This window comes from Megalops cyprinoides, chromosome 4, assembly GCF_013368585.1.
Source record: "Megalops cyprinoides isolate fMegCyp1 chromosome 4, fMegCyp1.pri, whole genome shotgun sequence".
Classification (NCBI taxonomy): domain Eukaryota; kingdom Metazoa; phylum Chordata; class Actinopteri; order Elopiformes; family Megalopidae; genus Megalops; species Megalops cyprinoides.
In genome coordinates this window covers 34,640,848-34,658,826 of record NC_050586.1, presented here as the reverse complement: position 1 = coordinate 34,658,826, position 17,979 = coordinate 34,640,848, and the positions used below count along the sequence as shown (strand labels likewise).

At 41.8% G+C, this 17,979-nt stretch overlaps 1 protein-coding gene across 1 annotated transcript in view; it reads left to right on the top strand.

The window, feature by feature from the left end:
* Positions 1 to 17,979, top strand: part of antxr2a (ANTXR cell adhesion molecule 2a) — a 60,252-nt gene that overhangs the window by 2,055 nt on the left and 40,218 nt on the right. The window contains exons 2-12 of the mRNA XM_036527958.1: positions 1,227 to 1,298; positions 4,471 to 4,542; positions 4,770 to 4,851; positions 5,757 to 5,861; positions 6,085 to 6,153; positions 6,469 to 6,549; positions 10,562 to 10,622; positions 10,737 to 10,832; positions 11,810 to 11,879; positions 17,091 to 17,169; positions 17,542 to 17,637. Coding sequence (XP_036383851.1) covers positions 1,227 to 1,298; positions 4,471 to 4,542; positions 4,770 to 4,851; positions 5,757 to 5,861; positions 6,085 to 6,153; positions 6,469 to 6,549; positions 10,562 to 10,622; positions 10,737 to 10,832; positions 11,810 to 11,879; positions 17,091 to 17,169; positions 17,542 to 17,637 — 883 coding nt within the window. The remainder of the gene's footprint in view (positions 1 to 1,226; positions 1,299 to 4,470; positions 4,543 to 4,769; positions 4,852 to 5,756; positions 5,862 to 6,084; positions 6,154 to 6,468; positions 6,550 to 10,561; positions 10,623 to 10,736; positions 10,833 to 11,809; positions 11,880 to 17,090; positions 17,170 to 17,541; positions 17,638 to 17,979) is intronic.

Sequence of the window (17,979 nt, the reverse complement as noted above, 5' to 3'; positions counted from 1 at the left end):
GCTGTTAAGTTGTTTGTGTCTGACCATTTTAGTAGGGAGAGGGAGGGGAGGTGGGATAGATCAGAGTCATTTAGTCTAGATAATGTGTAGCCCCTGGATTTAGTCAACATTGGTCATCAACTTTGACTCACAAATACATGCAAGTGCTTCCTTTTCTCTTTTCCAGCAGAGTCTGGGGAGTTCTGCATTCCACCTCCTGGCTGCCCTCCTAAAAAAGGGGAGGAATTATTATTAAACAAGAACCTTTTATTTCAAAGTTAAGGACAAATGTTGGTTGACTCTTGGAATGTCTGACCTGCAGAAATAGACAGAAGAAAAAGATAAGACAACATCCTTGTTTAATAAAAGCTGCTCGTCTGTTGTCCCATTTTAAGAAGTCTCAGTATAACGCAAAACACATTGGGTTAAATTACTGCGTAGTCAGCAGCACACATGACAGACTTGATAAACTGTATGACAGGCCTTGAAGATTCCAGCTGTCAGTGTCTGTGGTTTGTTTTGATCTCTTTGCTCCATCAAGACAACATAAGAAAGGAGTTATTAATACGACAGCTTCAAAACAGCCCCTGGCTGATTGAAACTGGATTAAACAATCTTTATACTATAAAAAACTATACTTTCTATAAGAAAAAACAACTATACGTAGGGGCAGCAGTGTAGCATAGTGGTTAAGGAGCAGGACCTTCAACTGAAAGGTTGCCAGTTTGAGTCCCCTCTTGGACACTGCTGCTGTATCCTTGGGCAAGGTACCTTGTTGTCCTCAGTGGCAATGTGTCCTCCCCTTCCTTGGGGTATTAGCCACTGACAATTCTATCCATTCCTCTTCCCAGCATCTATTGCTTTTATAAATCAGTTTTCAGATAAATGCCATGAATGCAAGTGGGTGGCTCTTTGGATGCTTGGTACATCTGGCCAAACTCTTTTTCTTGGTTTTTAAATTTTGTCTTTAAAAAAGGTGTAAGTGAAGGAATCATCCTTGAAAGGAATGAACATTGTAATCTTTGAAATATGAAAAGAATACTTTTTCATTTCAGTGATCTGAGTGATAAAGTTATAGCTACCTTTATATTTTTGTGGTAACTGACTACCGCCTTCCCCAGAATTGTGCTCAGTGTTGATACCCATACCCAGGCTTGCCAGTTGGTCCTCCTCTCATCCTGATTTAGCTTGGTTTTGGCTGTTCTCCTCTGTTTGAATGACCACATGCATTCTCTTTTCCGCTGCAGATCAGGAAGTGTCTCAAACAACTGGGGCGAGATTTATGGATTTGTTGAACAGCTCACTAATCGATTTGTGAGGTAAGTATCCTGTCAGATATTAACCAAATGGATACAAGATTCCCAGTATCAGCCGGGAAATGAAATGCAGTGCAAAAATGGCTTTTGAGGGAAATAAGACAGAAGTGCTCTTTGAACAATGTGCCAACATCAACTGCTCCCAACATTTTTCCCAAGACCAGTTTAATAGTTTACTGTAGCAGTTGAAATATGACAGTTAAGATGTGGCCAAATCAGACAGTGGACACGTGGTGAACTCTGGAAAAGTCGGTCCTGTTTCTCATGGAAGCGTGACGATGCTAAACTAGAACGCTACGCTACTGAACTTGTTTTAATGCTACAAAACACTTTACAACTTTAAACACAAAAACAACAAAAAAAATGAAATGCAACAAAACAAACATACAAGAAATATGGCAGAAAGTCAAGACGTTCGTCCCAAAAAACGAGCAAGAAGGGGAAAAAAAAGCAAAACGTTATTTGTTAGCTGAATTTGAACTTACGTAACGTTGACTCAATGTGTGTGCCAGTACAGACGGTGGCGACCCAGCCAAAATAAACTGGTTTTCTGGAGAAAATAGCAAAGGGACCAGGTGGGAGTGGGTGGCAGAGAAGATTAGTCTTCTGGGCTGTGAGGATGGCCATTTGTACTTGGGAGATCCAGAACCACACATAGTCTATATAATGGGGAGAGGCAGACTATGTACAGTAAAGAAAGACCATGGGAAGGCAAGTACAATCTGCTACACAGTTCTGTTTAACTGTTTCTGTCGGCTGTTACACCATTTAGAATGGAATGACTGTTTTTGAATAATTTCATTTATTTTGTATTCATTTTACAAATAAAAATAATTGCTCTCCCACAGTCCGTTTAGGGCCTTATCCAGTGTTGCATCGGCTCGCCAAAGCTACTGTACTATTCATAACCAAGATGGCAGAATTTATGTGTCACGTATCAAATTCCTTCCCAGAATATTTGAACCAAAGCATACTTGAATTTCTTCATTCAATAATTATAGTAGTGACAGGAACTCAGCTGAACCAGGAAGAAAAACAGAGTATGTTTTCTCCGTAGTGATATACAGGATATGGGCCAGTGGCACCAGAGATAGTATTTTTGTATGTGAATTTATAAGCTGCAATCCTGTGTGTACACCTCGATCTCGGCACCGAGTAGCGATTTGTGAGCAAACAAGTATCTGTTCCCTGAGCGGGAGCGCTTCACATGAGACATGAAATATATGTAAAGGGAGCACGTTAACAGGAAATAAGCCGGTAAATTGCTCGTGTGGAATTTCATCGCCACACTCGCGCCTGGAGAGAAGTAATATGCAAAAAGGCATCTGATTTGAATAAGCTGGCTGTCATCTCTCCTTACCAAATCTGGCCATGGCACTTAAAGGTTGTGCAGAGACTGTGGGGGAGGATGGCAGCTGTGCCATGTGTCTGTGGGTGAAAAGAAGCAGCACCTCTCCCTATGTTCAGATGCCTCAGCAACTCTGGGGTCGTTCCAGAAAAAGGCAGACTCCTGTCGCATTTCGGCCTGCGGATGTCTTCGCGCGGTTAAGCAAATTCCAGGCACTTGTGGGCAATGTCGTACTCACAAGGTACCTGATGAAATAAGGTTTGCTTGTCAATGTTGAAATGCTTCTTTTTGGGCCCAAATCTTTGAGTGTGATACATCTGTATCAATTGGATAAACTGCAGAGGAAAACTGTTTTCGCGTATATGATGTCACACAGGCTGTCAGAATCGGTGAGGACAATGGTCACCTGCCCAGGAACTAACAAGAATGAAAAACAACTCAAGTAGCATGATCAGTCATCACACAGGAAGCGACACAGCAAGCAGTTTCCTGCCCTGGGAGGCAGTTGAGAAAAGCTTTTTCACATGCCTCTGTGTACCACAGATGTTGCATGTGACAACATTTCAACATGCATTATTGCATGGGACATCTTGTTTACCCTTAAACAGTTAACAGTTATCCGGAAACAATTATTGTAATCTTTATAACAATAGTTGTAACTGAATATAACTTGGTTATAACTCTAAAAGTGACAGTATACAATATAGTATATGCAGCTTACAGGAAAGACATATAATAGATGTAGCTATAGTAGCCAGTTGTTTCTGAACAGTGGTGGGACTCACTGGTTGGTCATGAGAAGAGAAGGTAGAACCAGAAACTTGTACAATCGGATGTTACATATTGTGCATTTTAAATATATAAATATGATCTTTTTGCCAGTCAGACAAACAAGAGCATCTACTCATTTGGGTTGTATGTAATCCTGTGTGTATCTCTATTTACTTGTAGCCATATGTTTATCATCTGACCTCTTATATTTCGATGTGTTTCTCTGCTGCTTTAAACAGCAGAAGTTATGTAAGACTCAGTGAATAAAAAGCATGCAGTGAATTAGTGAAGGACAGTTTGATTTAATTAAAACCAAGGAAAGGACCAGCGTGTTTTGTTTTCTGGAAATATTGCACTGCTCATTGTGCCGCTAGTGGTTGGGAGCAAAAGATACTGTCATCAGGTGGGTCCCGGTCTTTGCAAAGGTTCAGAATCGCCAATATAAACGTGTAACATTTCATTCTGACACCTCTCGAGTGTTGGGTACGAGAATATAACATCTTACTGGATGCGTCTCTGTGTTTGGATGAATCATACCATGACAGCTCACTTCCTGTCAGTTTTTCAATTAATCACATCCTTCTCCTCCTGCTGAAGAGGACCACCTCAGTGAGGTCCTGTGCTATAATTAGAGGAGCTAAATATTTTGTATATTCTACAGTGGGTAACATCTCAAGGTTTTCTCACATGCTGTTAAACAGCTTCGTTTCACATTGTATACCATGTTCCTGCATTCTTTGCTGTTGTTTTATATCAGGGAATGAAATTGATTAACACCTCACATGTCCTATATATGCACATTATGTCCTATATACGCACTAGACCCAATATTACATGAGAAAGAGTAATATCCATGGATAGATTAGCAGTCATAATCTTTCACATGTATCAGGTGGTAAGCACATACAGTACAGAGGGGACTGCTGAATTGGGTTGCGTGAAAGAGTTAACATTTCTGTTTGTAGGCAAGCTGTAGAAGTATGGGTTGATAATTTTATACATGTTAGATTATTTTGACACTGCCATTGCTGAACCATATTTCTGTGTTTATTCCAGCCCAAGTATGAGGGTGTCCTTCATAGTTTTCTCCTCCAAGGCTGAAGTCATGCTGCCTCTCACTGGAGACAGGTATACATTGATTCTGGCAATGGGTGGCTGGATTCTGCATTTGTAATTTTTTATTGATAATGTTAATTAGGACATAATATACATGTCATAGCAATTCTGCATGCTGAAAAGAATATTGAAAAGTACTCAAAACTAGGTGGACATTCGTGCATATGCAACCCCTTGGGTATTAAGGTTCGGTCCTTAAATCCAGTTCCTTTCTGTTTCTTCTGTTTTTTTTATTTTAGTTATGAAATTCAAAAAGGCCTGAAGCTACTAAGTGAGGTGAAGCCTGCGGGTGAGACCTACATGCATGAAGGATTTAAAAAGGTAGGTAACCAGCATGCAACAATCTATTCAATGAGCTGAAAATTATTTTTTATAAATGCATTTGTTATTTGGGTTTTCAGTGAAGGACAAAATCTAAGCTATCCTGTTACTGCATATTATGCTACTAATGACTGTTCTGGTGAGGTGTTTGCTTGCTGAAATACATGGTCATGGTTATGTGATACCTAGAGGTGAAATAAACATAAAACTGAAACTGTTCAACAGCATATTTCCAAGTAGGGATGGACTTATAGAAAGCCTATGGACTCAATACATGCAGAATACACTACATTAGGGCTACCCAAACCTTTGCAGTCTTGAAGTTCCACAATCCAGTTTCCTTTTGACTTTCAGCCTCTGTCCCTGTACATGTTTGACCAATGATTTCATTGAGCTGCTTGGCAGCCTAGTTTTCATGTTATCCTGTTTGTTTGCTTTGGTGTGTCAGTATGGTCTCTGTGGTGAGCGCTGTCACTGTTTCACAATGACCAGATAGGAAGCGATTCACCAGGAATACCTGGTGAGTCAAGTGCCAATACCCTAGTGTTCAGTCTGCGTTGTCTCTCCCCCACAGAACCATGGCGTGGTTTCAATCAAGATCAAGTTTTCGATCTGTTATATTTATATAACATATGAATGCAAGTGTTACTTTTTTCAATAAAACACATTTGGTTCCATTAGTTTTGGTTATTACCAAACTTCAAGATCTGAGTTTCTGAAGAATAAAATTAACACTTGCATTTAATTGCATCACATTTAAATGACAAAATTGGGTTGATTGAGTCCTACCATATAAATCTACTACAACTGAATGAATTGTGAATCGTGATGACTGCACATCAAGCTAAAGAAAGTATCACCTTTAAAGAAAAAAAACGCTCTCCCTTAAATATATTTGTGCTCAGGCTTCAGAGCAAATGAAGGCTCAGACCTCAAGGGCATCAAGTATCATCATTGCATTGACTGATGGAAAGCTTCAGGGCTACCTTTTTCCACTCACAGTAACTGAGGTAAGTCTTCACATACCGTCCTGTGTTCAGTGGAATTCATTCTCTGTGGGAAGAGCGGGCACCGAAAAATCTATTAACTTGAACCAGAAGTGTTATTAGAAATATGGTTATCCAAAAATCTACCAAAATCTACTGTTATATACATATATTTAGAATCATTAGTAACTATTTGAATGGTAACCCAGTATTCAGTCTTTTCAGCGTGTTTTTCTCTTTAACAAAGGCCGACGTGGCAAGACAGTACGGAGCCAGAGTGTACTGTGTTGGAGTTAAGGATTTTGATCAGTCGCAGGTAAGAGGCCAGCCGGGCTTGTCTGATGTATGTTTTTGGCTATTTTTTGTTCTTTTTGTCACAAAAGCTGTGTCACAAAAGCTGTATCATTTTTTTTTTTTTTTACAAATTACAGCTCAAAGTCTGAAAAGTGTCAACTTCCTGTAATTGTACTGACAGGAAGTGATAAAAGACATCTGGTGCAAAATTGGAAATAAGATCAAAGGATAACTTTAAAAAAATGCATTTTATTGTTAATTTATCAGTTTATGTAGATCCCGCTTTTTGGTTTTTATTGCTTCCCGTTGTCACAGCAGTGTTTTTGCTTTTTAACAGCTTGCTAATATCGCTGACACCAAAGACCAAGTATTCCCTGTCATAGGCGGGTTTCAAGCACTCAAAGGCATTGTGAATTCGGTAAGTCTATTTGTCTGTTTGTGACTTTGTGTGTTATAAGGGCTTTTGTATTTTGAAGGGGTAAAATTAATTAAGGAGTATCGGGATATTTATTGTATGACTTGGGTATTAAAAACTGCTTATAGCATGTAGGTAAACATCTTCAGTTGCCTGCAAAGAATATTACTAATTACACATAAATTATTCCTCATTAGTTGCATTTTTTCTCTGAACATGTTTGGTTGTGCTGTCATATAAATGTCCTCTTAACACAACAGATGTCAAGCATTACGCCTGACCATTCTCCAGTGCTCTTGAGACATGCCTCAGTTTCTGAAGCACTCTTGCTGCAGCCTGTAAGACATCAGACATTTGCTGCATTTTTAGTAGAAATGGGTGGTTAAAGCTTCATGAACCTCATACTGGCTACAGCGACCGCGTGCTGTCAATCACTAACTTCTTTGAACAAATCAAAAGATTTTGCACTCCACAACAAAACACTGGCATTGGTTAACATCAGTGAATACCTGTTCTGTTAACATGATAGCTCTGATGCCTCACTGTCCCACTTCTAGAATGTACAAAAGATTAGTTTGTAATGTGTTACACCCCATACCCCACAAAAGATGTGCTTCTTACACATTAATGAAATGTTAAGTTTCTCATGAGAAATGCAAAAGGGCCCTTGAAAGGAACAGTTTATTTAAAAGGGAGGCTTGCAAATTTATTCAGCGGGTGGGTTTCGAGCATTTCGTAGTACTGCATTTGTTTGCTTTTAAACAGCAAGGGCATTTCCACTGTTTTGACTTGTACGTGATTTCTGCAGATTTTTATGCATTCATACATTTTTTAATTCTGAAAAAATATTAGCACCATTATAAAGGAATGTTTTCAGAGCTTTACTTACCTGTGATATGCATGCACATCCCAGTATATTTTATACAAAGCATAGTTCACCTTTCAGGCTTGTAAGGATATGATATTACTATGATATTACCATTTTTTTTGTTTTTAATTACGTGCAAACTGGAGTCTATGGCTTTGTCTTCTGTTACAATTTATCCAACATACAGTCATATCCTTACATACATGACCTACATATTTTAGTGCAGACACCAGCAAAATGCTGTCTTTCTGAGTGTTATTATGACCTTATGAATTACCTGTTATATGGTGAGCCTGTTGTGGTGACGACTGAAATGCTGAATTAACTTTGTTATTCACACACAGACAGACTGTGGGCCTAAAGTATATTCATTTCCTCACTGTATTAGACATTGTTTATATCTTTCTTGAGGTGTTAAAGGGTTTTTGTTGCAACCCGCACGAACAAACTCATTTTCATGAATTATAGTACAAGTCTTACCCAGACAGGGTAGTAGTGTGGGACTGTATAGTTGCCTTAATTGTCCTTTCATTTCATAGAAGTTATATTGATTGAAGGTATTATAAAGCAGTAGAAAACCCTGCTGTAGCTTTATTGTATAGCTCTATTGAAACATTTTATGAAGAACTGGACAGCAGATCTTCTTCCTCTTTATTTCATGGAGCAATACTGAACTAAAAAAATAAAACAAAAAAGGGTTAGCCTAAAAAGAAGACAACCCCTCACAATGAAATTAGTGGCTTATGGCTATTCAGTCACAAACATTCAGAATTGAGACAGCTGAGGTGATCAGGGGCTGAGTTCTCCATCACCATATTTATGTGGGGCTGCCAAAGCAGTCTCTTCCTACGTAGAGTGCCTGCCAATTTGTATGTGATAGTTTCCATTTGCTGAACTCACTTTAACTGTTTTCTGCCAGGAATAGTTTGTGCACTGTAATCCTTTTGCATTTGTCCAGCCACTTGGAAAAAAAGGTTTTTTTTTCTTAATAGTGCCTTGAAAGAGCAATGATGATCAACACTGATGATGTGCAACAATGTGTATAATATACATATTTCTGGTTTCTAGGTGCAGAGCATAGCTTGACAGGGCAGGTTCCATTGAGGCTACGGATGTGTTGATCTTTTGAACTCCTTAGGATCCCCTGTTTCACCCACTGAAAAGGCCAGACTTTGATTGAGACATTTATAGTATAGTATAGTATAGTATAAATGTGGTCTGTAGGTTGAGGTCTGGACACATTTTTATATTATATATCCATTTGAGGAAATGCAGTACCGCAGTATGTGTTTTTGCCATTATTCACTCTTAGTAGGAGGGGCATTTGCGATTTAGATCATGCATTTTCAACCCGTTAAAGCGAGTTTGTGAACTCTGCAACACTGGGAGACTCGTGCAGTTTTGTTATTCAGTCGTGACTGGAATCCAGGGCATTCTCAAGTGATTAGTAATTCTGGACACGGGAGCAGTTGGCGTTGTTTTTCTCCATGGTAGGATTTCTTGGATTTTAGATCATCTGTGCAATTCTTGACACTCAATTTGGAGTGATTTAAGGGCAAACATTGCGCAAATGTGTGTGCCAAGGTTTATCTTTTTAGCCAGGTTTTTGTTTGTTTTAGTGAAATGATTTTAGTTATTTGGTTTTTGACACCCCCCCATAACTCTAGGCCTATATTTTGTGTATCTCATCAATTGTGAGTTATTGCAAATAGGGAAGAGTTTTTATGTTAATATATAGTAATGTTGCCATCTTACACCTAGTGTTTGATCACTTTATGTAGCTGTTTGCTCTGTTTCCAATGGTGGCAAAAATGCATTTTGGTAACAATGTGTTGGCAATATACAATTCAGTGTAAAGAAACATAGTACGGTTTTCAGTTGCTGCTTTGTAAGCAGAGGCACTTCTGTTGTTGCTGGACTTAATGATGTAAATGTAAATGATAAATATAGCAGTGTCCATTTTGGTGGAAAAGTTCCACTGTTTTTCTCAAACAGCTTCTTTAGAAATGACCACAACTTCCTCAGAGCTTAACATAACCAAATAGTTTCAGTGTGTATCTTGTACTTCCACAAATGGGTCATCTGGAAATCCATCTGAGTAGGGCGGGGCATGTTTGGCTGTGTGGAATTCTTATAATGCTTAACCCTCATTGCCAAGTTTGAAAAGCCGAGATAGTTTTCAACTGAAATCCACTGCTCTTGGTGGTTTTAGATGTACTTTCTGATTATATTTTTGCTTTGTTGTTCGTCGCCAAGATACGAAAAATCTGATCGACCCGCACCCCAGCCCGTAAAGACTGCAGACGGAGCATGTCATACCCAGATAACCCAGATAGCACAGCAGGATGTTAGTTAGAGTGTCTGCTCCTCACATTCCAGAATACAGTTCATAATATTGTCACAATATAATGTAAATTAGGGAAAAATATCAATTATTGCCAGTTCAAATATTCAATGGCAATATTTGTATACATATTGAGAAAATATTCCATATATTTTGGATTTTTTTTTTTGTTACTAGCTATTGACCTGCACCTCTTTTTCCATTGCTGGTAGTCCTGTTCAAGCCTACGGTGCAGAGACATCAGGGATGTAGTCAGACCAGGAATTGAAGTGTAGGTCCACCATCGTCAACCAGTGTTTGCGCTTCCTTGTTAACTGTTTCACATTAGACCATCACGTTTAATAGAACCGCCATAAATGTTTCATCATCTTGAGACTGCTGTGATCTGGCCAAGCACCATATATCAGGATATACAGTGTGCAAGCTCTATGTAAGCAATTGTAGAGGGACATTTACATAGCGTTCCTGTTTGTTGATTTATCTTATAATAGCAGGAATACAGTGTGCGCACATGTGCCTTTTTATATGATAATAGAAGCTTGGAGACGTTAATAGACTTGGAGAGTGTAACAGTCTTGTATAATTTTCCCATAAAGATGGGCATAGTTTTCTGCACCCTTCCCTCTCACGAAACCCTGCTTCTTTTTTCCCCTCTCGCTGACAGAACCAACCCAGGTGTAACAAATAGAGCAGGTTCCTTAGGTGGAGCATACTAATAAATGTTTAAAATGGACAAGACGGATGTGTGATGTATTCGTCATGATACCAAGTGACGTGCTGATACCTTTGTGCTTTTCTGACAGATTTTGAAGCAGTCCTGCACAGAGATCTTAAGCGTGGAGCCATCAAGCATTTGTGTGAACGGTAAGCTCGCGGTTAGAGCTCTTTTCTGGGTTCACTGTGTTGTGTGTGTGTGTGTGTGTGTTTTTTTAAATAGTGTAGTTCAACAACTGCCTGTCTTTTGTGGACGCCCCTCAGAGTCCTTCGACATTGTGCTGAGAGGAAACGGATTCACGCTTGGGAGAAGCGCCGAGGGGATTGTCTGCAGCTTCATTGTCAACCAGCAGACCTACAGTAAGTGTGTGTTGAAGTGTTGTTCTCCGTACTCTGTCAGGAAACGCTCCAGTTTAGAGCAGCCGCTCCATACACATATACAATGCCTAACAATTACTAGATAGGGCTGGAAATAGAACCTCCTGACAAGATGCAACTCTTGACCTCACTCCTCTTAGTCACAGCTGGTATTTACTGCCATCTTATCTTTTCCATTGGAAAATAAGCCAGTGTGCTATTCCTGGGACCACAACCAAGTTATTTCAGTGCTTCGGAGGTCTTTGAAGGTCATTCTCTTTTGAAGGCTATGTTCTTTTGGGCTATCAAGTAGCATTACAACGTTAAATACAATTTTGTGTACATTTGTAAAATATGAAATTAGTTTCATGGCCTCAGTGAATGGTGGAAAAATCAGCTGTTGCTGGTGACAGTTTCTCTGCCTCTGATCTTTCCACTGGGAACTAAAAGCAGTTTATTTTCAAAAGGAGGCTTGTTTTAAGAAGACGAGACGCAAATAGATGATTTCCTGTTGGTCCTTCCCAGTGTTCTGTGTGTGTGTGTGCGCGCGCGCGTGCGAGTGTGTGTGTGTGTTGTATTTTTTTTTTCAAAGTTACAGAAAGTGAGTGTCCTCACTGGACCTCAGAGAAACGGGGTACTTCATAATTGGAGACAGGCATAACGGTGCCTTTAAAAAACACCCGGCAGATGGGAAGCACATGCTTCCATCCTGCTCTCCAACTTCAAGGAGGAGGAAAAAAAAAATGCTCCTCGGTGCTGCTGTCAAAGGTGACATCCAGATGAACTCTGGCTCCGGTTGGGGATTTGTCATAAAGTACTATCACGCCAATCATTTTCTGGATCTCGTCTGAGCCCGTCGGCCCCACGTGGGGACTGTAACGTCTCTTGGTCATGGCAAACGGCTGGACGTTGTACATCTGGAACCAAGTTTATTCTCTGGTTGCTGAGGCAGGGAACTCATGCAGTGCCTTATTTTCCAGACCAGAAGCCGACGGTGGTGCAGAACAATTACCTGCTCTGCCCGGCGCCGGTGCTGCAAGAAGTCGGACAGTAAGTGCCCTCTGAGAGCTTTGCGCCGCTTGTGTAAATAACTGGGTATGCCGACAGGATGTTGCAGAGTCTTTGGGTGGGTCAGTGCTTGGGGGTGGGGGGTTGCCGGTTTTGCTCCACTGTCTGGCTTCCTCCCTCACATTGGCAGCATGTGCCGGCTTGGTTCGGAGTACAGTGGGCTGCAGCAAAAGTAGGTGAAAATCCAAGGGTCCGGCGCCATTTCTTGGTAAATTTCCTCTGAATCATGAAAGCTTTCAGTCACTGCTGTTACAGACTTGCCCACCCATAATTCTGTAGGGCTGTAGGCGGAGAGTTCCAGTGGAGACATGTCCAAGATGCCCGCTGTTAGAGGCGGTGAGACCTCACCAAGAGGTGGCAGCTACTACAGAAAAGCAGCAACTGAGTTTGTCTTCTAAGATTTTCCCTGCCTACTGAAAGCCTGCTTGTGTGGCACATTGCCCTAACCTTTAAAATTTCTGCCAAAATTAGAATTACACCGAGTGACCCACTTAAAGTTCCTGCTCTGGGGAGCACTGTTTAGAGTGTCTAACATTTGTATGAACACAAGTTCCCTTCATATGTAAAGTATGTCGAGGGAGTATTCCTGTATTTACTCGAAACCTACTTGGTGACAATTGATACTTGAATAGAGTCATATCATGTGATCACTGTTACATTATATGGTAACATAATCCTCACTACTTTCAGCTGATGGCAGTTTCAGAAATATTCACATTTGTGCCAGAAATGAGGCAGGTTGGCTAAATTGCAGAACACTGTATAACAACAGGATAAAGGCAATTGCACCTACAACCGTGACAACATTCACTTAACCTAGCTCATTTTAGGCATATACCTGTAATATCTGGTGTAGTATATTTCAGTGCAGCCAGTTGTTCTAATGAAATCTCTTTCATTGGTGTAATTCGGACGATTGGTGATGACATAGTGAATGAATTACAACATGAACAATGGTGAAATAAGCAAGCTGAGGAAATGCTGTAATACAACAGGCAAATACAGTGAAAGGATTTCTCTTAAATGCAAACCGAGTTGTGCTAAAGCATTTGTAATAACTAATGCGATGTGTTATGCTCTGTGACTCCCACATTTGTTTAGTTGTTTAATGCCTCTGTGCCGTGTACAGTAGTCGAATACCAGCACGCGATATGTAACACAATAAAGGGGTGAGCCCTTCTACGTTGTCGCCATTTCAAGTGCTCGCTTAATTAACTCTTGGCTGGCGGCTGCGAGCCATTAAGTAGTTAGCTGGTATAAGCAGAGAATAAACACATCTGGTGGAGGGTTTTAAGGGGATGTGTGACAGATGCAGCGATTCCCTGTCCTGCGGTCCCGTTTAAATAATTCACCGCGCACTGACAGCCCGTGCACGTACCACCTGCGTAACGTCTGAGCGGACAAAGTTGTGGCCCTGCCCATCTGGCTGCTTCTGCATGGTCACCGCTGCCGTATTCTATCAGCATTACTGCAGAGACCTCCGTAATCCGCCATCTCCCCCCCCCGTGCCAACTTTTTTACGGCTCAGGCACACTTTCTGTCTTTCTTTATTGTCGTTGTTTTTCTTTTAATTTTGATGCTGTGATGTGGCAGTTCATGTGCATAGTAGGCATGGTCACACTTTCCGGAGCTTTCTTTTTCTCCTGGGGAACTTTAGGGGCCAAGGTCAGATTCCGGTATCGTTCTCAAGCGTTGGGATGCGGCACCCTAGCTAAATGGGCGTCGCCTTTTGAATGGAGTGCCGCCGTGTGAACATCCCAGAATCGGAGCGTCTCTCCTTCCCCCGGTCGCTGATGGCGCACGCCCGTCGGCGGGCCTCATCTGGGGCGACAGCTGCCGCGTCGGTCGAGGGCGGCGGCCCGTCTGTCATGGGGTCCCCATTAGCGCTCGGCGGCTCCGCCCCGCTGCACCGCGGTTGTAAAGGTTAAGTGCCTCGGCTCTGCCACTCTCCCCCTGCCGTCACCTGCGTTTCCGCAGCCGCGGCGGAGGAGAAACCCGCCGGCGGCGCTCGCGGCGACCCGCGGCTCATCAATAATCAATCTCCGCGGCCGAGGCTTGGGTTCTCCTCCGGTCCGGGTCCGTCCGCTGCTAACGGCGGTGGAAGTGTGCACGTAAATGTGCGTTTCGCACGTACGGGTGTTCTCCCACCGGTGCGCGTCGTAACCGCGATAGCACCCGCAGTGCACGATCAAGTTACCTTGATCACATCCAAGAGCAGCAAGAAGGACAACAGTCGGCTCGCTTGCATGCTGGCTGCTCGGAGAGAAGATAAGAGAGGGAGTTTCCCTCTGGCAAAAAAAGAAACGCTTTTAAATCTACATTCTTTGCTTTTGGCTTTTCTTTGGATGAACAACTGACGCAATAAGATGAGACATTATAACAGATATCCCCTTTTTTCCTTTGGTACCGATTGCCATTTACCTTCTGTGTTGGTTTTCATCTTCACGTTTTCAGCCTTGCTTTAAACTGATGCTCCTTCTTCCCCTGACCCAGAGAAGATAGTGTGTAATGGCTTCGTGTTTGGACGGAGCACCGTGCAGCTAGATGCATGTGAAAAGCTGGAATGATTCGGGTCGTTCGTTTCCATCTCGTTAAAGAGAGTTTGAAGTCCGTCAGTGACACTGCTGTCAGCAGGCCCAGCTGCGGCGGATCACCAGCGCCCCGTGTTATAGTGAACGCGGTGTCAGAGACGCGAGGAGCAGAAAGCGAGCCAAAGTTGGGTGTTCCTTTTGAACTCGAATCTCTAATGGTTTCCCACTGTATTATCAGACTTTTTTGGGAGGCTTACTGGATTTCCCAAATGTTCTGTGACCTCTTGTACATCTCTTCATCTGTCACAAGGTTCAAGCTGCTGAAACTCTGCTCCCCATGCCAAGTCAGATTCCGCAGTCTCCTTCAATGGTTTACACTGTTATGTAATTATCAGGATAAGGAGGCTAGTGGTTTTTGTCCTCACCTTGCTCTTATTGTATGAGCCGGACTCCTGCTCCAAGGCTTATGTATTATGTATTATGTGTCACGTGTCAATAACATTGTTATGGACCATGGTGGACCTTGTCACAGAGATTATTACATAGATGCTTTCTCTCGCACAGGCTTTGCTGTAGTCTGTACATGTGTCCCAGAAAAATGACTTTTAACCAGCAACTAGACTTTGTTATTTTAATAGTCTCTGCTCTTGTTTCTCATATTATAATTATTGTATATTTTAGAAGCATGCCGAGAAACGATTACCCTCACTGCATTAAATGGTGTTGGGGTTTGCCTGTTTAGCTTGGCTTGCTGTTTGTCCTAACCTCAAAGGCTGAATTTATGTTTGGTATTTCTGTGCAGGGCTCTATATTTAGTACAGTAATGACTCAAGCAGACAATTTTAACTTAAATGGTACAGTAAACTCAGCCATACAACAGAAGAGACCACATCACTGCTGCATCATCAGCAGGAATGACCTGCTCAGTTACTTCATTGACTTGCACTGAAAAGATGCGCCACATTAGCTTGACAACATTTTGCTCCACTTCTGTGTGAATTTTAGTTGTTTGTGTAAAGTGTGGACAGATACATAGCTCCTCTGCCAACTTATTAGACCATGTACTGTTTGCATAGTACAGAGCCTTAGGTCAGACAGTGCAGTGCAAGATTTCAACCGTAGCACAGTGCAAGCAATTTTAATTGAAGCACCCTTTGTTTTTCAGACATATACTATCAATAACAATAATAATCACAGGTGTGAAAAGGGTGCCTCTCTCTGTGTGAGAAAGTCCATCCAGTGCAGATGTTCAGTAGAGATAAAGCTTAGGCAGATAAAAAGATAAGAACAAACCTTGGCATATTGGCGTATTATGCTTCACAATTTTTTCTTTCGCACTCAAGCTTAGCTTCCTCTCACTTTGGTGGGGTCCTGCAGAGCTGATCCGGGGACATAGGCTCTCTTCCTGAGTCTAAAAACCCCACCTTCATTAACAGGCCGTGTGCTGTAATCATCTATAGAGGCTAAATCTAAATTAGCTTCTCCCCTCATCCAGTCAGGAGAGTCACTCCTTTAACATGCAGGAATCCGTAACGGCTCCCTGCAGCTGCCGAACCAAGGCGACCAAGAGCACCCAAACAGCCAGCAGATACACTACATCTGTGTTTCATAAGCTGCTTAACCGTTCCCCTCTGCAAGTAGGGCGAAGGGCATAACCGTGTTCACATTTGAACGTACATGTTGATATGTTGTGATTATTGAATAAGAAACTGGAGCTGAATATCTCAGATCCCAGCAGAGTTTTTTTTTTGTTTTTTATTTAGCTCTACGTGCTGTAATGTGTCAGAGATGTGACACAGCTGTAGCTGTGAGGAAAAAATGGTTATCGGAACACCTGCAGTATAAGGGCGGAAATTAGTTATTGTTCTACAAAGGTCACTTAAAAAGGGAATAAAAAGTATATTACTTCACCCAAATTAATAATGTTGAAAATCCCTATATGAATTAAAAGCGAATTTTAGCAGTTTCAGTTTATTGGGAAGCAAAGGACAAATGGTGTAGTTGCTAGTCTGTACTTGACCCACTGGGGAATGCCAGGCCCAAGGCAATGCCTGGGGCTAAAATGCAGGCAAAGCTACCTCTCTGGTTATTATTCCTGAATAATACCTCTCTTCTCTCGGCGCTAACAGCACAGCGCCACAGTTAAACAATAGACTGTCATTTTATATGTTTCTTCAGGTTTTTTTTGTGGGGGTGGGGGTGGTTTTAGGGCGTCAAAGTGTTCTATTTCCTGGTCTTCGACTTTCATTAAACCAGAGGTAATTGGATTCCCCACAACTGACATATGGAAATTGCAGTGCCGTTCATCATTAGCTCTTTAATTGCACCCATTTGGGATCCCTCCTTGATAAATAAGTCATATGTATCTTCTCTCTCTTGTTGTCATACGCTGAGAGTGAGTGTCTTTTAAGTTGCCACAGTGAAAATGCGATTCACCATTACATGCCATATATGTGTCTGTTCTTCTGTTTTGATTAGTGTATGTTCTTTATTTTTAGTTAACCTCTCTGTATTTGTGTAAGAAGCATCCAGACCGCATCTTCTGTCGGACCCCACCTATAAACCCAGCATATATATTTGATGTACATTGGGTGCAGTGGAACAATATGTCATCCATCATTTGTCCTCTGTCAAATAGCGACTTTTTTCCTACTCTCAACAGAACGCTAGATGTGCTGATCAGCTTGAACAATGGCAAGACCTTCATCTCTAGCGCTTTCACCATCACTGCTACAACATGTGTGAGTATAAAACGCCATTCAGTTTCATTAGATCTGATAGAGCACCATGTGTGACACTGGAGGACGTAGCGGTAAGCCTGCGAGGGAATGCCCGATATTGACACCTTTTAGTGAGTGAGCATAGGCGGTATACTGCACAGCTGTCTATTACTGGGAGTATTGTTCCTTCTTGTACTTAACTTTAATCAAAGGGGTACTTCCCCCATATGTTAGCACCCTCTTTAGCACAGCTTTGTAGGCAATTGAGTGTTTGTATCATAAAATTCCTGTGGCTTTGCTTGTATTTGCTGATTGGCTGACTCCTTTTCCCCTGTAAACCGCACGGACTGGTCCAGACGCGACTGTAAGGTCTGCCCCTCTGTTCTTTTTCAGTCGGACGGCTGGGTGCTGACCATCGTGTTCCTGGTCCTGCTCCTGCTGCTGGCTTTGGGCCTTATGTGGTGGTTCTGGCCCCTCTGCTGCAAAGTGGTGAGTGTGTTTCCTGTCCACATCAGTGGCAGAGTCGTGGGCAAATCTGTCATCGTCCCGCCGCCCTCTTCTGCTCTTTCAATTCTGGATTATTCGGTGATCTCGCTTTATATCCTTCCTGATTAAAATTTCAACATCTGAGAGGAAATGACTTTGCTCTCTTTTACTTGCTAGGCTTCCATTTAAGGGTAAATAAAATAAAAAAAAAAAAACAGGCATCTCTACAGTTCTGACCTAGTAATATTTCAGTGCTTTTTCAAATGATAACTTGTTAGATAGTCCAATGTCTTGAAGGCAGTAACTAAGCCTGGCCAATAACTAATTGCAGATCTCCTTGGAGCT